The following is a 20368-nucleotide window of genomic DNA, read 5'->3' on the forward strand; positions in this document are numbered from 1 at the left end:
GGGGGCCAGGGGGGGGGGTGTCATCGGCGCCGGGGACGGGGAGGGGAAGCTGATATAACATGTCAGTGATCGATTCTTTCCCTATCATATATCTCATTCAAATTCATATTGCTTACTTGATTGGTTCCAATGGAACCCCTTCCTCTGCAAAGAACAGAGGAGAGAAGGAGCCGGAGGAAGAGGGCGGGGGCTGAGGGCAAGGGCTGCTATGCGACAACATTAGCTTCTTATTGCACTCATTTAGAGGAAGTTTTTCACGCCTACTTGGACAAGTCCAGCTCGTCCTCTTCATCCTCCAAAGGAGGGGGGGGAGTCTCAGGCACTTCCTCCCCCCCACCCTCACGGGCGAGGGCGAGGGCGAGGGCGAGGGCGGAGGGGCGAGGGCGGGCGCGGGCACGGGCACGGGCACGGGGGGGAGGGCTAATTGCCAGTGTTAGTATTCCATTCCATTCTCATTATACTTTTCATGCTGAATAGACATACAGGGGGCGACGAACTCCGCCAGAGCGGAGTTGTCCACGCGGGATAGCTGCAGCAGCAGCAAGAATGTCATTTTCGCTGATGGGAAAGCAGGGTTGGTGCATCCGCACCAATGTTGCAGGGGGGGGGGGCGCCATATTGATTATTTTTGATTTCAGAGGAAGAAAAGAAGAAGAGAAAGAAAGAAAGAAAAGAATCAAAGATGTCAGTATAGTATTATTCATTTCTTCTTTAATATAGTGAATTTGTCTTCTCATTCATTGACTAATTTGATAGGCTCAGAAGTTCACACGACTTCAAAGAAATTCACAGATGTTTACAAAAGATCAGTGAAGTTAATAGAAGATCAAAGATATGAATATTACTACTCTTTACAAACAATCCCATTGTCTCGCAGCGCCATTTTCCTCGAAGATCCCATCGTCTCGCAGCGCCATTTTCCTTGAAGATTCCATCGTCTCGCAGCGCCATTTTCCTCGAAGATTCCATCGTCTCGCAGTGCCATTTTCCTCGAAGATCCTGTTGATTCAGAACTTCACTGAACTTTGAAGAAGTTCGCAGAGGTTCTGTTGTCTGTATGCCTCAGGAACAGTGATTCTCCCGCCTGCCTCACCCAAAGCCAAGTTGATCAAACCTGGCATCAAACTGCAAGTGGAATTCAAAGCTAGGTCGATGCCTCTAGCTTCCATTTCCTTCTCAAGCTGCTCCGCAACAACCTGAGTTTGTTTATTACCTGATCCCCAGGAGAGTATACTGAATGCCTGGCGAAACCTGACTCCACACTGCTGGAGTGCATTTTTTGCTATGCGAAATTCAGGATGCATACGATCCGTGATATCATGAAGCTGGATGCGCCGATCCAGATGCATCCAGGCTTCAACCCGAAACTCTTCCACATTGGCTGATATTCTGTCCGGTAGAATATCAAAGATCCGCAGATCCAGCCCAGAATCCCAAGGTGACAGTTTCAAAGGCATTTTATTGTATGACCTTACTTGGGGGGGGGTCGATCTAAAAACATATAGAATTCCCGGGAGATTGCGACAGGTTATCTTCTATTGCAGTTCAGGTCAGTTATATGAGCTATATTTGCCTCTTGCAGAGAAGTTTATACCTTTAGGACACTGAGATCCAAGCAAGTAGCGAGGGCAAGATTTGCTTTCAACACTTCAACTGCTTTACAGTGCTGTTTGAAGCTTGTTAAGCTTAGAAGAAAATCTTTGATGATCATACACCAGAATTGAAAGAATGATATCTAATTGATCATTTAAATAAAATAAAGGAAGAGATTAAAAAGAAAAAATAAAATAAAAAAACAAAAGCAAAAGCAACAACAAAAATAGCAACAGCAACAAAAATGGCAACAACAACAACAACAACAAAGACTACTCCTCAATAATCCCTCCATCAACCTTACGATCAACGAGATCCACCGGGCACAAAGGAAAACCCATTGGCAACTCCTCATCAAAAAAACGGCTTGCATTACGCAAGTCAACTCCATCATCTGCACCGACAACAACCCGGGGACCTCCTTCAACAAATGGTTCCATTGTAACACCCTTATAAAACCTGACCAAATCGTTGGCTGCCCTCAGCGTACTCTTTAACTCCTTCATGACATTGTGATAGTCATCATTATCTCCCTGCTTCCGACACATCACCTCGCATGATCTTCTGATATAAAATTCGACGATGGAATGAGACTCTTTGAGGATCTATAATGATATCAGTTAGTGTCTAAACTTTCTCTAGGAGTGGCATACAATGAACATACAGCGCAACACTTTATGCCACGGAAATGACAATTATCACACGACTTTCTAACACCGGAAACAATGCATTTACGCAAGGGTCCATATTCAGCAACACGGAGGCAGCCCGCGCAGACCTCCTCAGGCTTGGTTGCATAATGTGTGTCAAAGTGGGCTTTGAGGACGGCGAACTCGAGCTCGTGGGTAGACATGATTGTATTGACTAAACTGTTTAGTCAAAGATGGGTTCATACATCATCTATGATCAAGATATAACTTACTTTTGTTGTATTCAAGAATGGATGATGGATGAAGGGGCAAGTGCGACAGTAGTTCATATAGTAAGGAATGCTGATTGAAAGAAAGATGGAGGAATAGAAGCATAAAGATCATATTTATACTTATAATATGAGTGAATAACACTTGAGCAGGTTAATAACACCTAGGTGAGTACATTTCTATTCACTTCTACTGCTCAATGATTTACAATTGGTTCAGAAGTTAGCAGAAGTTCTCAGAAGTTGTAAGGAATTTGCAGAAGATCTATTATAGAAGATGTCTAACTATTTGATACTATCATTTTCTATAGAGAAGTTGTCTCTTCCTCTGCGAGAAGGAGTTTGAACACGGCCAAAACGAGATATCTTTGTGAATACAATCTCTGCATTTGCATTCCGTTCACCAAGTGGTGTTCGTTTGCGAGGGGTTTGAATATCAATACTCTTGTTATTACTTCGCCGCTTGCGTGGAGTGTGAACTTGAGCAGTTGTAGATTTGCAAACTCGTGGGCTTGGAGGAGGAGTAGACTGCGGAGTAGTGGAAGCACTGGCAATAGTTGTGGCTAGAATAGCAGAGGCTTCAGCAGCAGCAACAGCAGTCAAAAGAGCAGTAGAGGTCTCAGTGAAGATCTCATTAAATTGCTGAGCTCTTTTTGCTGCTTGTTGAGTAGCATTCGGGCCAGATTATTGTCTTTCACACGCCATGCAGCTGTGAGCTGCTGAGCTGCTGTCTCTTCGCTGACTGAATCACTGCCTGATATCTCAGTAGATACTGCAATTTCTGCTGCTTTCTCCATGTTTCTGACTGTCTGACGTTGATATCTTGCTATGCGAACAGCTTCATATGTGTTGTTTACAACTGCAATTTGACTCAACAGAAAGCTGTGAAGCTGATCATCAAATTCATCTTGATAGCTCCAAGTTTGAAGAAGATTGGCAGCATCACACAATTCATTCCAATTGGATCCAAAGGTGGGTGTCTCCTTGTGAAATAAAGCAGCTATCTGCCACTGACACTGGGTAGACATAAACCGTGATGCTGGCACCGGAAAGCCTCGATCATGATGACACTGTTCCTCTGCACGTTGCGTACACCAGTTCTTAAGTACTGACAACAGAATAGCACTGCGACTATTGACTCGAGGTCCCTTGATAGTGTTTGTAGTGGGTGGCTGTTTGAATGCAGGTACGCGGCTAGAATTGCATCTGCTGCAGCATTCCTCCATAGAAGTGTCCATTCTATCCATGCCAAATGGAAGTCGATCCTCACCAAGATATGTCAGAAGGCCTTTTCGGTGGCATGGGCCATTGATAATTGTCTTCCAGTCAGCAGAGAGATTGGCTCGTCTTTGCATTTCACTCTCTGTCCATGCCTTTACAGTTGTTGTCCTACATTGACTTTGACTCTGACTTGTCATATTTGATGCAATACTTTCAGCATCAGATATGTCCTCGAAGTTCATGAACTGTGATAGCTGACTGGCCTGGTATCAAGTTCTTTGCTGAGATCTTTGTTTCACTAATGGTTGAGAATGTTGAAGAGCTTTCTTTTCATAACCTTCGGAGTCAAATGCCCAGTAGGGAAGAAAAATCAAGGCATGACTCTTTCGACCTGGTCTGCGACCCCCTCGTCCACATCGTTGCCAAACATCCGCGATATCACCTCCCTCGATAGGAAATCCCCATACAACAGTACGCTCGACATCTGGAATATTTATACCCATACCCAGTGAGGTTGTTGCCACCATGATTCGTATTTTCGATGTTGGTTCCATGAACTCCTTGAAGCGATTATTCTTGTCCACTTCGGACACTCGAGAGTGAAAAAGCTGGATGGTGTCATTGATGAAAGAGGTGTCAATATCATCAGTATTTTGGCTGTTATTCTGACAGAGCTGAAGAAGCATTGATCGGAAAAACTGCACTGCTTGATGAACTTTGACAATACTATCAATAAAAACAATAGTTTTTAAGATAGATTGAGGTATGATCTTTCCATCTGTATCAACGGCCTCATTCAATAAGAAATATAGCATATCATAGGATGCTAATTTACCACGTGGAATTGGATGTATACCAATAAAAATATCAGGACGGTTAATGGAGGTTCGAATAATCTGAGTCTGCCGTGGATTATCACCAACAGAACGAAATCCAGCATTTTGAAGAATAATATCTTCATCTTTACTGCTGAGGGTTGCAGAACAGCCAAACCAGACAATGTCCTCACGCAAAAGCAATCTCAGATGCCCCAGCCTGGCAAACTGACCACGGAATCCACTCCACTGAGTGATAAGATGACACTCATCAATAGCTACAAGCCCAATCTTTTCTTGTAAAGTAGGGTCTTGAAGGATACACTGAAACTGCTTGGAAAGCGCTTGCTCTGGACTGAGTAAGATATGTGTATATTCACACTGTTGGATACGTTTGAGTAAGTGCTCTTCTCCCTGGAGATTGCTGGCACTGATCAGACAAGGATTGGTAGAGGGAAACTGAGCTATATCATCTGTCTGCTGATCACCAAGCTTGTTTAGAGGAATCAGTTGAATGGTTATCTTCCCTGTCAGAATTGTATAGGATTGAAGAATAAGACTCTTTCCATAGCCAGTTCTGGCAATGAATAAAGTGTCGCCATATCCATATATCATGCGCCGGAGCATACGGACTTGTTCTATGTGTGGCCGAAGAGTGCATTTAGGATCTGGACGCGGGCCTTGAAGGATTCGTCGAAGACAATGCTCAATAACATCCTGTTGCTTGTCGATACTTTCGGGTTCAGCGTAACTCATAACAACTTGTGGCATGTCTTCAATTTTCATGGAAAGTATTTGCTTTAAATGATAGCTTTTGAAGCCGCCGTTGTTGCTGACTTTTGCGTTTTCTTCGATCCCCCTTGGCCATATTCAACAGAGTTGTCTGACCCAGCTGTCAAAAAAAGGTGTTATGTGATTGGTCCAGAAGTTGTCAAAAGATCCCACAAGTTGTTGAAAGATCCCAGATGTTGTCAGAAGTTGATGTGCTGTGTGAGGTGGTCAAGAGTTATGCGAAGTTGACAGAAGTTGCCAGAAGTTGTTGGACATCACCAAAAGATGTCAGAAGTCATCAGAAAATACACTCGGTGCTTTGGCTAGAGCTACTGATGACCGGATATATGTTTTGATGGCAAGATCAAGGCGTTGGGTGACTAGACATGATCATGGTTGAAAAATTAGCAAATCGTTCCCGTGTTCAAAATCAGAGTAGCAGTTTTCAACGCGACACTTCATACTCACAATATATGTATTTTTGAATAAAAATTAGTTCAATCGATAGGAAATTGGAAAATTAACCCTCCAAGGTGGTAGAGAAATGATCTATAAGTGAGGTTGTACAGTGATTCTATCTCAAACATTATGGTTGGAGCAAATCGTTCCCGTGTTGCTAACAAACTGGAACCGTTTTTTCTCAGACGCTCCGCGAAGAGTTTGCTGAGGATGTCCCATTTAGGTTTAGTGTAAGTCCCTTGACAGTTGATTGGCTCAGATGTTAGCAGGACTTGGCAGTAGTTCGGATTGAGTTAGCTCGAAGTGGAGTGGCTGAGTTTTACCGAGATAAGTTTGCTGAGGATGTCCCATTTAGATTTAGTGTAAGTCCCTTGACAGTTGATTGGCTCAGATGTTAGCAGGACTTGGCAGTAGTTCGGATTGAGTTAGCTCGAAGTGGAGTGGCTGAGTTTTACTGAGATAAATGTGACCCACGCACACACATTGTTGGCCCTATGCTGCCTATTACGGACTAGCGCACCCCATAGAGATGCCATATTTATTAGCTGCCGCTGGCCACCATCCCACATTATCCTCCTCCAATAGGGGTCATCACGTGCACGGTGCGGTGGAGTGGCAGCCCGCCCAACACCATATTGGCCACTAGGGCAAAAGAGCTCAATCACCACCAACGCCGTGGTGGTATATAAAGGGTACGAATCACCCTAAATAGCAGAAGCAAGAATAGATGAAAGATTCAGTTTGTTGTAAATTACAATGAATTTGAAATGACCACTAAGCTCTTTTTGGAAAGTAAATCTAATCTAAGCTTTATTGTCTATACAAGTACAAAACCGGTAAGAGAACGACAGAAGACATAAAACCAATGGACAAGGGAGTAAGATTCGACGATACCCCTAAGAAGGGGATCTCCAACTGGCTCCCTAGGGTAACTATTCACTAGCGCGTCCGAATGCCAACCATGGTGGCGTGAACATCAGCTAAAAGTGGGGATTGAGACAACAATCCCAATCCGGTAGAAGACTCAATCGCTTTTCCCTCCGGAAAATCCAATCATCCGAAGTACCACCACATTGACGAAGCCACAAAAAACATCCTTCCTCATTTTGACCCATCAAAATCTTCCGCCTGGGTCGCCACTCAGCCCTGAGTTAAATACTGAACTGCCCAAATAATCCCAGATGGTTAACGATTACTAGCGGAATATCATTATAATTGGAAGAAATAGTCACTAGTCCAGTCAGTTATCTTCCAGTCGCATATGCAAGAAAACATGCATGGTGAGTGCAGTCGTCGTTCTGGGCCACGTTCAATGAAAAAACAAGCGGCATCATCACCCGGTTATTTCAATATTTGATTGGAGAGTTTGGTAGGAGAGAATAAAACCAGAAATTCTGACTCTGGCCACATACAGAACAGATCATGTGGCTGTCGATCATTTAGAAAGAAATGTTATTTGATCTTGTAATCCAAAGAGAGATGGACGGCATACAAATTCACCAGGAACATCTACGATATATGGATACCAACCCACCTAAAAAGATAAAAGATTATTGCAGCAGAGATGATTTTTCCATATTAGGTATTGGTGCTTTGATTCTCATGTCGGTGTGTTGGGATCTTAGCTGCGGGCCCTGTCACTCCAAAATCCTCAAAAGGTGAATGCCAGTCAATCGTGAGATTAGCCGCTTGGTCTCAAGAGGGCCTAGTCAAATGCAGGTAGGCTAATTCCAGACATTGTTGAGTTCAGATATGAGAATGATGCATGAAACACCCAGTACAGGACACGCTGATTCTTTGATAGCTTAATAGACTCACTCATGCACCCCTCTAAGCGTCCCACATCCATAAAATGAGAGGCGCAGCCAAAACATAGACCTTTAACTCGGTAGGATGTTCCGAAGTTGACATCATAGTAGATTGAGACATAAGTCAATTCATCATTGACCGCAAAAGATTGAGCTTCCTCTCATGCTTCTCCTAATATATCCAGGCTACTATCTCTATGGAAAATTTTGATCCCGCAGAGATAGCCATTCCCAGATAAACATTCCATATAAATGGTAATCCTTGACACTGCTGTGAAGTCCGCCATAGAAAGAAAAGCAACAGTTGGCTCACAAGATCCAGTGAACTTGATGGTAACTGTTTCATACCACATTGCTGGTTGTGAAGTATTGACATTCACATGCTGTTGGAGAGGCCCGCTCTGCAGAACACTGAGAACTGATATGCAGTCCATTCCTATACCCTGTCCTCATTGTTTCAGTAAAATAGATTGCAAGGGAGAGAAATAAACACTTACTATAGAAACAGAGGGGCTAATCCTAGATGTACAGAACACCCCCATTGAGAACACAGCAACACACCAATTTTTCGCTGTTGGATCTCCGAAAATAGCGCTCCTGCCAAAATTGGTGAAGAACTAAAAGTATAAGTAGGAATTGCTAAACAATTGGAGAAAATGAAAATCTCACCTTCATTGCTACACCAGAGTTTACATTTGCCTCTGCGCAGGCAAGCGCTGTGAAAACCTCTCCTACTTGGAAGTCGACATGAAAAGAGACCTTGATCGCCGACAGATGTGGGCGGCCGATATTGACCAGACTACTTCCGAATGTAAACTCAAATCCCATAATAGATTGAGTCCACACATCTATGAACGCGCTTATAGCTTTCGCGTCTCCAAGATGCTTATCAACAAAGCTGAAGGGTAATACACCATCGAGTGGGTGTTGATTGACTAGGACAGTTGATGTCATACACTCAGACAGCAATTTGGAATCCCAAGCAACTGATTGACTTTGAAGTGGATCTGATGTATAAGCAATCGCGTGTACTTTAAATGCCTAACAATGATTTAGCGATGCAATCAAGGATGATAATAGGAAGAGAATATACATCAACAGAGATGGCGAGTTCAACAGAATGGCTAATAGACCACTTCATCTGAGCAAACATAAGATGGTCTGAGTCAGGAGCAGAGCCATACCAATTCTGTTCCCAAGCTGATATATTCTTTATCTGCAAGGCTGTAAAGCCTTCACCATCTGATACTAGTTGCAGGCCACTGAACCCTTTCAGAGGAATTGTAATCGACAAATCACCGTCATAGCCCGAGATATTATCATCGAACTGGAAGCCACACATGTAGTGTCAGTCGAGAACATCACTGAAATTAACCATTATCCTTGATACAGCATTGAAATGGATGGCCTTTTTCCTTAACTGGCCTGATCTTAGTGTGGAACAGATGACATGGCGCTCAGTGAGGTTTATTTCAGTATCTAGCCCAAATAATTGCTGTTCCATCTTTGAAAATATCATCTCAACATTTTCCCACACCATGTCATAGTTAACAATATTAGGGAAACAGCTTGGGCGATTATGAAGATTCCAAAGGATTCCCTTTATTTTACTCAAGACCTCTTCATTTGAACCTGTAAGGAATGGCGACCCATAAGCCAGATATTTTCACCCGAGTACGAACCATTTTCTGGCATCTGGTCCAATCTGTGCCGCTTTTTTCAAGTTAACCACATCCTGATAGCTGTTCAAATGTCTGTAGATAACTTGGATGATCTCGTGCGGAAGAGCGAATCTGTCAAAAACACCGCTGTTACCATTGGTGGAGGTTTTACTCACGGGTTCATTGCCGATGCCCTCCGCGTTATTGGGAATTTCAGGACTTTCTGGAAAAGGTATCGGAGTGAAAAATGGTCTCATATCTCTGAGAAGATGGCAGAATCTCTGCAGCCACTCAAAATTGACTGCACGCGTTCCAAGAGCTTTTGTCACAACCAACCAACAGAGTGAATGGGTAACATCTTTAGTTCCAGCTGGTATGTAAGCCTTCAACAGTTTGACAAGGCAGTGCCTGCTCATCACATCTTCCTCGAATTGCAGAGCCTGAAAAGATGCCCTTCATGCTTCCACTCCTGCAGAACATGTGGAGTCAATGGTTCTACCACACAAAAGACAAGGTTGACAGTACCCCATTTCCACCACAGACCATGTATTGTCTCCGTGTTATTGGAGCACGACACTGGAGTAAAATAGCGAAAATACTGTGTGTTCAATTTCCCACATGTGGTTGATTACGCTTCTGGCAAGAGCCTAAGATTTTATTTTGTAAATGTCCTTTGGCCAATCTCACCACGTGACTAGAACCACAGAGCTTGCTTGGCGTTTGGGTTACGTAATCTACGAGCTCATTCCTCCTTCCCTTTTTCTCTCTTCTCAGCTTTATCGTCGAATGCGCTTTTTTACTGTATTAAGATTGCTGTCTATAATCACCCAATATATTTGATCTGGCTATTATAGGATTAGATACATGAATTGTTCAATACAAAATAAATTCACCAGGAACAAAACTGCAGCACTTATCTCTGAGCATTCATGGTACTAAAACATTAGCAGCTTTGATAGTATTGAAGATTTGTAAAATCGCCACCACATGTTGCTTTGGGTTCATGTAATCCGATGCCATTGGTGTCAGTGACGGTTGATTGATTGACACCTTATATGCCATGATGTACACGCCAACCACCCGCAGAGCATATATCTTTCTTTGACCTTTTTGCTGGCCTGAATGAAGGGCATTCAGGGTGTAACTGAGTACCTGCTCATCTGTCTGATGATCCTGCCTCATAGTTTGCTGTTGAGGCTTTGCTTTGATGATGATCACTTCGATGAATGAATTATTTGCCCAGAACCTTTCAATAACAAAGTCCGGCCTGGTGTTTGTTTCCTGGCACTTTTGAGGAGTCACAATCCAGCTATTGTTGTCAAAGTACGCGTTGAGAAGACGATTCCAAAGGCCAATTGTAGAATCCTCATATGGGTCTTGCAATGCTCGGTCGTACTGAATCGCGAGGGGCGTTGTATTGATCAAACCGCCTTGAGTTGGCATGATTATGAAATGTGCTTGCTTCGACGATGAGCATCGTGTGTGTGCTTTAGATTAAATGGTATTGGGAATGACTCACGAAGTTTTGCTCAGGGTGATAAGATATGAGGGAATATCACACAAAGCATTGAAAACACTGTTGGATGGGGTTGAGGGCTGGAAAGAACCCACTTAGAGAAAGCGGAGTATTTTTATGTCCTTTGCTGGATGGTCGATGGGCTGAACGCGGCTTCCATTGATCCTGGCTAGCACCTGGTTGGAATAATCACGACGCCATAACGTTTCAGCACCAAGGAGGCTGCAGACTATTCATTGGTTCACCATTAAGGACATGGCACTTCTATTCTTGACATATTACCTTTACAGGATTAAAGGTCTCACTGAGATGACATCCCCGAGATCAAAGGATGTAGCTTCACTAGGCAGCGAAGCCTTGCCAGAGGTAGGTCCGTGCCACCGACACAAGGTTCTAGACCAATTTGGGTATGGTTTCGCATGCAAGAATACTCGACGAGTGAGCCATCACCTAGTCTTTCATGCATGGTAGCACCCATGTCTCATAGAAGGTGTGTTTTGAGATACAGTCAAGTTTTCCTCTCTACAATTCTATAAATTTTTGAATGATGACCTTGCCCTTCAGTTCTAACCTTACTGACAGAGTAATCATCTCATTTCAATGCTATACACAGCATACTGCTGTGCTTCTACTCCTCAGTCTTTACTTTTAGATGTCGAATGCCTTTGTCTTTGCGTCGCCGATGAGTGCTTCCCATTATGGTTCTCCCTCTCTGCATATTCAGCTGTAGTTCCATGCTAGATGACAGAACGTTTGACATCAACTGAAAATACAACACTGAAATCAATCGAAATCAGCTGAAATCAATGAAAATCAGCAGAAATATGTCACTCCCTGCAACTGCTGGACCACAGTTTGGCTTAGCCTCAAAATTACCCCTCATGATACCACCCCCCACCTTGCGCACATGCGGGTCCATATTAATATCAAACCTCGATCTAACCTCACAAGGTGTTGCTGCCCAACCTGTTCTCTTTCGTTGTCGGTTTTACTAGAAGCTTCCACATCACATGGTCTTCACTGGGGGTTTATGGCCGTCATACTTCCTTGGCATCTTCGGGAGAAGCAGTCTGCCCTTAAATAACTAGTGGTTAGTCCTTATTAGGATCTCCCTTTCAACGATCATTACCGTCTTCAAGATATTTCCATTGAACGTCCCTCACTTTCAAGATACACTGAGATGCAAAAATCGTCGTCTAGTCGATCCGGATGCGTCTTTCTTTTCCCTTTTTTTTCAGTTTGAGCCTCGGTGTTATAGGTCAGCTTTCTTTTTGGGTGTAAGCCTAAAATCTCTTGATGGTTTGCAAGGTTAAGGATCTGAAAACAAATAAGGAGGTAAGATGGTATTCAGCGCCCCTCTATACACAAGCTAATCAGACATTGAGTGATATCCAGACCATCCGTGATGATATCAGCGACCCAGATTGGCAGCCTTTGGCAAACAATGTCAGAACAAAACCACCAGAAAATACCGTCTTCGTCGTCATCGATGTCAGGGATAAGCAAGGTGCGATTTTTGTGCACGAATCGGGGACCGATGAGTACGTGGGCGGGGTTGGAACGGACGAGCAAGGGAATGTAGTCATGATTCCTTGGAATCATAACTGGTATTATTATACCATCGGCGCCCTTCAAATCTGACACAACTTCAAGTAACCCACTCTCCGTCTTTCTTCCAGCTCACACCAGTGTTATGCTGGTAGAGGGGACGAACCAATCCAAACCCCCCAACAGATAGTTGTGCGGTGTATTTGTCCATAATAGGTAACCCAGACACGTGCCACCCTAGCATCATCAAAAGGGTGCCTAGATGCCTTGTTGATTTGAACCTCATGGTTAACTTGAGATCGGGTGGAACGCCTGATCTGACGAAGGAATACACACTGCATGAAAGGAATCCAGAAACGCCAGAGGTACACCAAGGCGACAACCAAAAACCTGTTGCCCTTGGGGCATTCAAGATAGACACAATGGATGAATCAAACAACTCAAATATCGAATATGAAGACTTAGTTGAGGACACCAAGATGTCAGATAATAATCTACGAAAAGCCTCCACCGCGGAGCCAGCAAATGTAGAAGAACAGCTAGAGCCTCTAGTTGAGATAGTCTCCATTGTCAACAACCTCTAGTTGAGGTGATAACCGTTGTTATATTCTCTGGTTGAGGATCTTCTTTGGGAAGCCAGAAGCTATCAAACAGCTCAAGTGCTTGATCACTAATTCTTGCACTGTCTTCCTCCCTATACAATGTTCATTGATATACGAGACCCAATGCGAAAACCCTTACGGTGCCAGGTCACCCCCAGGCCCAGATGCCATCACTATGATACACCACACCAACACACTCATGTTGTTGTCGTGTTGTCTTGTGGATTGTGTTCTTCTAGTCTCATCAAGGTTTTCAAGGCCAAGATTCAACAGCCACTTAAGCTTTCCGCATTTTACTCAACCCTTCAACCTCTTGAGCTTCTATGTTGATTTTTGAACAGTTGCAATCTTCCTCATTGCCTCCTCAAATTTTCCGCCATATCTACTACTATTCTCTTTGTCTTCGTGGAGAAGTCGCCTCAATCCCTCTCCAAGATAGATACGGATAGCGTTGAGGAATACCCATCTTTCCTAGATTTTGGAAGGATTGACATCCCAAGACATAAGATATCAGCAACAAGCAGTGTTGTTCTTAGACAATTTTATGCTCTTAAAAAGAAGGAAGAAGCCGAAATTTTTAGTCGCATATTTGAACCCGAAATTGAGGATTTCGAAAATGGCCTCCCTGTCACCACGGTCAATACAAAATGTCATGATGTTTAAAAGTTGGGTATTTGTGAACTTGACATCTCTTTCCGATGAATACAAGGAATGTCGTCGGATCATTGAGCTAGCCTCAATGGAGCTGGGCATATATCTACATCAACGATCCTTATTTAACCCAAATTCTGATGGAAATGTCAATCCCCACGTCTTGAAGAACCTGAACCAGTTACTGAATAATATTAGGATACGGACACTGGTGGCTGCATCCTGGCTTAGTCGATATTAATTTGTCCGTGGCCAGTAGTATATTGAGGGCGATCTCCACATCCAATCATTACTTGGCATTGTGAACTTGGAAGAAGCTGCAGATGGTTTTTAAAAACATTGGCTTCTACAGCTGTTTGCAGATCTACACAGAAGACATAACTTTTAACCTCCCCAAGTATTGGCTTCTTTTTTATGTCAGCCCTATGGAAACAGAAATATTATTACGGCATCGTCCCGACACGCTCCTGATTACCATGTTAAAAGATATTCAGATTTTCGCTATGCAACAACTTGAATCAATAGGCCCTAGATTTGGATATGTTGCTCACAAGTCTTTATATCATTGTGCCTATCCTCTATTTCCACCATTGCAACACCACCAATGATGTCCGAGAAACCCACAAAGAAGCACAAGGTTATTGTAATCAATGAGGACACTGATGTCGAGGTTTACAACGACCACAGGCAAGAGGTGATGGTCATCAAGGATGACAAGGACGAAGTGGTAGAGGTGATGATAGAGGATAATGAAGCAGGTGAAATGGATGTCGTGGTGGCGGAGAAGCAAATGGAGGGGATGGCAATAGTGGAGGCAAAAAATTACAACATTGGGCATCAAATAATCGATCAAGAAGAAGATTATGTTGATTACGATGATGACAGTGACAAGGAAGAGGAGAAGGACACACTGAACTGTTTGCACAACTTCGCTGTGCCATTGAATTAGAAAGCAAGGTTGACCTAGCGATCATGTTCGCGGAGTGAGTGGAGATGATGTATTAGTGGGAACTAGAATTGACATGGACTATGAGACCGCAATTATACACCTTTGAATTGGACCGGAAGTGAATCGGTGGGATGGAAGTGATGATTTTGCAACCTGATCCGTTTGTGATCTTAGTAATGGATGAGATATGGGGGAGCAGCAACATTTGCTCCAAGAGTTTTTGCTAGAACGGATGAGCAGTGGTTGAAAAGGAGATCATCGCGTAGGTTAAGTTTCATATGGAATTTGACAACTAAAATTAGATTATAACACTGCTCCATAAGGGAGAAATCAAAATAAAAAGAAATACACAATTTCAATGTTAAATCTATAGAATCCTATTAGCGAACTCTTCTGCTGGCGTTGCTATCTGGGCTCCCTAGCTCACAAATCATAACCGCCATCGCCATCGCCATCTCCATCTCCATCTCCATCTCCATCATTCTATTAATAACTGGTTGTAGCTGACATATTAACGCAGAAAACAACAATAGTATTGATCAAGGAGCAATCATGGCCGAGAGGACCCAGCAGCGGGAGCTCTGACTCGGGAAAACATCTCCCTGAGCTCTACTGGCTCAACGACAAGGCTGACCAGTGCAGGCAACATGCATTTGGGAATTGACAGATCATGATTCTGTATGCTGCGAAAGAAGCGCTGCTGGGGAAGCAATCCATATCATCTTTCCAGAAATACACTAAATCTCCAACCCTCAAGACCTGTAGCTGATTGGAAAGCGGCAGCGATGTTCTAGAAGGAGGTGGACAGGAAAAGGAGGCGGCCCCTTTCTGATTTTACAGCCGCGTGGGAGGGGATTATGGAGATGCTGGCCGCTTGCAATGCCCTCTAGTACAAGTACAGGTACATCTCAATTTCCTTTTGCTACAATTTTCTCTCCCTATACTAAAGGAATAAAAACCCTTATTGCATAAGATTTAACAGCAATTTCTTTTCACAATCATTTCTGCCTCAGTTCATATCCTCAAACTTTCTCTTCTTATTTGAGGATTTGAAGTCTTGATCACCATCCGATTCTATCACTCCACCAAATACCACTTTGTCTCCACAAAATCCTGTTGATTTTTCTCTTGAGCTTCATGTTTCTGTGTTTGATAGAGAGTTTCCTGCTCTTTAACAAACTCCATTGCGTATTTGTCTGCCTATTTTCTTCAATTTGAGGACTGTTTGTGGAATGGATGTAGCTTCAGACCTTGTTCTACCATGCATTGCAATGTCATAGCTGATTATGGCGCTCATATTGGCCAATGTTGTATAGATAATGGTGGTTGACTTGTTATTATACAGAATATCTCTTAGCCATGCCAGGATTCCATTTGCACAATCAGCATATTCTTTTTATAGAATATGAACACATACCACTTGACATTCGTTTCTCTGAACTCCCTCCTCACTTTTCCTTCAAGGCATTTAACTGAATAAGCTCTAGTTTTTCAATCTGTTTGAAGCATTCCAGACACCAATAATCCATGGTATATTTGCATTTAGACCGGGATTACTTCGACATGTAATTCTGCCAGTCTAGCTTGAACATTTTTGAATGATATTAGCTGATATTTCTTGAAAATAGACAAGGTTATTCTGCAGTGATATTATATTGAACAGCTATGTAACAAGCAACTACTATATTTATATGGCTGGCTAGAAACTTGAGTGAATATACCACAACATTCTGTACAATTCAGATTCAATGAATCTTTCTGACAATGTCAAAAGATTACACAATAATCATTAACTGACTTCATTATACAGCTATTAATAGAGCTAATATTAACATTACATTAAGAAAGTTACTTGATTTGAAATCTTCTTTTGTTTTTATTTTTGCTAAATCTGTCACCTTGATTCTGTGCCCTTCTCAACGTCTCCGAGCAGTGTATTGCCACTCATTTCTTTATGCTCTTTGCTTAGGTTGGAGTTTTCAAAGCATCTTTATAACTATTTTCTGCAGTGAAAAGATGCTAGGTAACAAAGACTTGGATCCTCCGTAACAGCAGATATTCGGACATTATCAAGCTCTGACACCTCCAATTTGGATAGCAATAAAGCCCCTACTATTAATAAAATTGATTTTCAAGAAAGCTGCTCTTTCCTTTTACGCTTGCTTTGCAATGGAAAAATATCCTTTCCCCGATCTGTTTGAATACATCCTGATTGAGAACTAGTGACAAAGGTCAACCATTCCACTTGTTGCTTTCAGAAGAAGATATCTTCAACACGCGCACTATATTTATGCAATCGAGTTCTTTCAGTGAATGGAACTTATCAAAATGAGCTATTCTCAACTTTGAAAGCCCTTTGAGATTGGAATTCACTCAGTAGCGAAACCAACTCCTTTGGGAACTCCACCGATGAATGAAGCTCTGTGAGGAATGAAATCCACTCAATAAAAGAAACTCATTGAATGTCGAGAGAGATACTTAAAGCGATACTCACCTTCCGAAATATTGATCTCTTCTCTCATTTCTTTCCACTCCAACGCTTCCAATCATCTATCAAGAACATCTAATCCCTCATCTTGATACACTCACATCTCTGCCAGAATTAATCTTTAGTTATTTAACCAGTTATCGTCAGCAACACAGTATGTTCTCTCAGTAACTGATGTTGATCAATCAGTGCTAATAGGAAATAGAAATGGGGCGATATCAAAATATTCAGGAGGTTATCAACATGTATAACGGATTGGCAACAAAATTCGACGCTGTGTATCATGACCACCAATCCGACATCTCTATATTCGCCAAATTCGCTGCTCCACAGCTTAATGAGAATTGTTTGGATCTCGGTACAGGATCTGGTCGGCTTTTGATAGAGATGAAGAAACACATTGAAGATGGAACTTGTGGAGGAATTGATGTGGCGGAACAGCTTCTAGAGATTGATGCCAAATACAACATCACAGCAGCAGGTTTCATACCTCTGAACAACAAAAAATCTGAACAGCGTGCAGTTGAGAATCAAGGATCTAAGAAAGTGATACATCTTGCCTGTGGAGATATCACATGCAGTGAGGTGCTCATGGCTGCAAAGCAGTGGCTACCAAAAGATATTGGTGGTTTTGATATCATCACAGCCTTCTGGACATTTGAGCTTTTACCACTGAACAAACGAAAAGATGCCTTGAATCTGTGGCGTCAATCTCTGGCTCCAGGTGGTCGATTGGTTCTGAATTGGGTGCTGTTGATTGATGGCATTGAGTGCCCCGCCATGTACACCGAGAGTGATGATAGTGGTGTGACCACTTTACCCAACGGCATGGTGGCTAGATGCCGGGCTACAAAGAAACATGTGAAGATTGCGCCAGATTATCTCTGGGAAATCTGTCTTGCACAGGCAAAGGAGGCGGTGGCTGAGTGTGGTTTTCAGGTGAAGACTCATCGCCCTATTTTCCATAAAAGGCAAGAAGGACTGGGGGTTTTTGAAGATGAATCTGCCAGCTTCACCCAACTGATTCGAACCAAGTTAAATCTGTCCCGGAAGAAAAAAATTCCAATCGAGAAAATGGTTTTAGAGCTGCGCAATGAGCTGGAGGAAAGAAAGTCTGTTTTGAACAGTTCAACTAAATTCATTGATCATAAAAACCTCGCTACAATGATCATCCTCACAGTTTAAAAAAGAAAGAAACTGAGTATTTTGTCTTTCCCTTTTTGGGCTTTCTAAATTCAAGGTCATTGAGCATATTTGTTTCCTTTTCTTTCTTCTCTTTTTCTATCTTTCTCATGATTCGACTTCTGTCCTTCCTTTGTTGGTACCTTGCGAAGTTCTCATGTAATTATCGGAGTCAGAATAAGCAATTCAATTATCTACCGGTATTCAGTTTTTGAATATTCCGATATCTATTTCCAACACACTTATAGATAGAAATACTTCCGTTACTTCTATTACTTCAAAGGCCTGGTCCTCAGGGCTTCTTATTGTAACTTGCGAAGTTTGTAGTAGGTGTTGCGTACTCTGTAGTTGCTGTTGAAATTCGCAGGGCCAGACTGGATTAATTGTCAAGGTTAATCCCGAAGTTGTTCCGGGAGAAGGTTCTTCCAGTTCCGGTGTTGTTGCGGTCCAATCATGGTACAACCTCTGAACCCCTTTACCTTCCACACCAAAAAACGTATCGAAAATATCACCATCACCATTAACAATTTTTTATTCAAAAATAATACATCAATATATTGACCAAAGTACGTTGTATCTTCCCATGTGATTTTTATTGCGAAATTCGAAGTTTTAGTTGCGTGGTTGTGTTTTCTGTTTTGGGTCGAGTTGCTGCAATTTTCTGAGCGAGATTGCAAATATTGGTCTCAACCACCAACATTTGTTTCTTTTTTGTCGCTTTTTGCTTCTCCTCCTCCTTTGAATTCGTCATCGAGTTGGCTTGAAGTGGAATTGATGCGTCGTCTGAACCTTGAATGTGATTCAAAAGCTGAGTGTGGTTCGAAATTTCGGCCGCAAAAACTTTCAGTGCACCCTGTTCAAATTGAACCACACTCAACTTTCATCACTGAATAGTCATCCTCTGGGTGGGGATTGTTTTTTGTTGGATGGCTGAGTGGTTGTATTGGTTGCTATCTACAGGGTTATTTACAGATCTATACACTATGCGGGGCGCTAATCCATAACTACTCACTCCCACATTTTTCTATGTTTCTACATGGAAACCCCCCTGCAAAGTTCCAGGCAGCTGTGTGAATGTCACACCAGCGATCACTCTTGCGGCCGCTGTTGTGAGCTCATTGGCCCACCTCCTTTCTTCCCCCCTAACCAACTTGGCCATCGCACCTTGTCTACTCCGTAATCTTGCCTCCCTTTTCTCCCGCCCGCTGTCCCCTCTCTGCCGAGGAGCCTCAATGGCCCCGAGCTGCAGCAGTCTTCATTTTGTCTCACTCTTCTTTTTTTTTTTTTTTTTTGCTAGATGTTTGCCTAGAAATGTCCATTTCTCTCTCACTAATGCATCTAAATCACCTACGGGAAATCACCGACCTCGACCGAGCGGCCAACCACCTCGAAAGTTCCCTGTGCCCATCCATCTCCGTGTCGCCGTGTCGAGTGGTGGAGGCCATGATACGATGGAGCTTATTGGAAGCGGTTTGAAGTGGTTGGCAACCCCAGGGCGACGAGTTGCTGCTGCTGCGGGGCTAGCTTTGATGTCACCACTGAGATTTTTCCTTCAGCATGGATGTGTGACTGTGCCGCAAAATAATATTTCTGCGCCGCTTCTGCACGATTACTTCAACGTTGCAACACTCTGTCGAGTTTCTTCAAAGTTACATACAGTTGCTTCCCTATCTAGCTCAAGAGGGGGAGGGAACATGCCCAGAAAGCCGGAATGATGAGTTTTGTTTGGATTACTGGGAGGGGCATATACGTGTGGAATGCTAACTAGTCCGTAATAGGCAGCCTAGGGCCAGCATTATGTTTTGAAAGAATCTTGACTACTTGCTCTCTAGGCCGCCCTTTTCACTTTGTTCTCTACACTAATTTGTTCATCTTGGCCCTTTTTTTCAACTCCGCCTTCCTGCCTAAGCATGCCCAAAGATAGCGATTCCCTCAATCCATGACACTGCTTAGTTTTGGTGCCAAATAGATTGTAGGTGACCAAAGACAACCGAGACACAACCAAGGCTTAACAAGGTGGCCCAGGCAGGTCAGGGTAAAACTCCACCGGCCGAGGTGGATATGGTTGATTAGAGGCGACCCTGACATCCCCGGCCCGGTGCCACCTGAGATAGCTCTCTTCAGAGTCAACCGATTTTTTCTAATCATAAAGAATTCTCGTGCTTCAACATAGTGAGCATGCAAA

The 20368-nt window shown here is 43.0% G+C and overlaps 8 protein-coding genes across 8 annotated transcripts in view; 2 read left to right on the top strand and 6 right to left on the bottom strand.

Annotated features, from left to right (window-relative positions):
* The window catches only part of HCBG_05166 (uncharacterized protein), a gene marked incomplete at both ends in the record, with an annotated part of 2057 nt that extends 600 nt beyond the window's left edge, over positions 1-1457 (bottom strand). The window contains 5 exons of the mRNA XM_045432215.1: positions 117-206; positions 265-420; positions 484-558; positions 860-999; positions 1020-1457. Coding sequence (XP_045287427.1) covers positions 117-206; positions 265-420; positions 484-558; positions 860-999; positions 1020-1457 — 899 coding nt within the window. The remainder of the gene's footprint in view (positions 1-116; positions 207-264; positions 421-483; positions 559-859; positions 1000-1019) is intronic.
* A 408-nt stretch (positions 1458-1865) lies between these two features.
* On the bottom strand, positions 1866-2446 carry HCBG_05167 (uncharacterized protein; the record flags this gene model as incomplete). Its single annotated transcript, XM_045432216.1, has 2 exons — positions 1866-2198; positions 2258-2446. The coding sequence occupies 2 exons, from the start codon at positions 2444-2446 to the stop codon at positions 1866-1868; spliced, it is 522 nt and encodes a 173-aa protein (XP_045287428.1).
* Positions 2447-2797: 351 nt separating this feature from the next.
* HCBG_05168 (ATP-dependent DNA helicase) lies at positions 2798-5319 on the bottom strand (the record flags this gene model as incomplete). The annotated part of the gene is made up of 3 exons (XM_045432217.1): positions 2798-3075; positions 3213-3996; positions 4033-5319. The coding sequence occupies 3 exons, from the start codon at positions 5317-5319 to the stop codon at positions 2798-2800; spliced, it is 2349 nt and encodes a 782-aa protein (XP_045287429.1).
* Positions 5320-7962: 2643 nt separating this feature from the next.
* HCBG_05169 (uncharacterized protein) lies at positions 7963-9271 on the bottom strand (the record flags this gene model as incomplete). The annotated part of the gene is made up of 4 exons (XM_045432218.1): positions 7963-8022; positions 8256-8627; positions 8680-8913; positions 9269-9271. 4 exons carry the CDS (start codon positions 9269-9271, stop codon positions 7963-7965), a joined length of 669 nt encoding a protein of 222 aa, XP_045287430.1.
* A 903-nt stretch (positions 9272-10174) lies between these two features.
* Positions 10175-10690, bottom strand: HCBG_05170 (uncharacterized protein; the record flags this gene model as incomplete). The annotated part of the gene is made up of 1 exon (XM_045432219.1): positions 10175-10690. The coding sequence occupies one exon, from the start codon at positions 10688-10690 to the stop codon at positions 10175-10177; it is 516 nt and encodes a 171-aa protein (XP_045287431.1).
* Positions 10691-12103: 1413 nt separating this feature from the next.
* On the top strand, positions 12104-12895 carry HCBG_05171 (uncharacterized protein; the record flags this gene model as incomplete). The annotated part of the gene is made up of 3 exons (XM_045432220.1): positions 12104-12106; positions 12159-12304; positions 12553-12895. The coding sequence occupies 3 exons, from the start codon at positions 12104-12106 to the stop codon at positions 12893-12895; spliced, it is 492 nt and encodes a 163-aa protein (XP_045287432.1).
* Positions 12896-17244: 4349 nt separating this feature from the next.
* Positions 17245-18186, top strand: HCBG_05172 (uncharacterized protein; the record flags this gene model as incomplete). Its single annotated transcript, XM_045432221.1, has 1 exon — positions 17245-18186. One exon carries the CDS (start codon positions 17245-17247, stop codon positions 18184-18186), a length of 942 nt encoding a protein of 313 aa, XP_045287433.1.
* A 1021-nt stretch (positions 18187-19207) lies between these two features.
* Positions 19208-19628, bottom strand: HCBG_05173 (uncharacterized protein; the record flags this gene model as incomplete). The annotated part of the gene is made up of 2 exons (XM_045432222.1): positions 19208-19426; positions 19545-19628. The coding sequence occupies 2 exons, from the start codon at positions 19626-19628 to the stop codon at positions 19208-19210; spliced, it is 303 nt and encodes a 100-aa protein (XP_045287434.1).
* Between the last annotated feature and the right edge of the window lie 740 nt (positions 19629-20368).

Source organism: Histoplasma capsulatum (genome assembly GCF_000150115.1).
Source record: "Histoplasma capsulatum G186AR genomic scaffold supercont2.6, whole genome shotgun sequence".
Taxonomy (NCBI): domain Eukaryota; kingdom Fungi; phylum Ascomycota; class Eurotiomycetes; order Onygenales; family Ajellomycetaceae; genus Histoplasma; species Histoplasma capsulatum.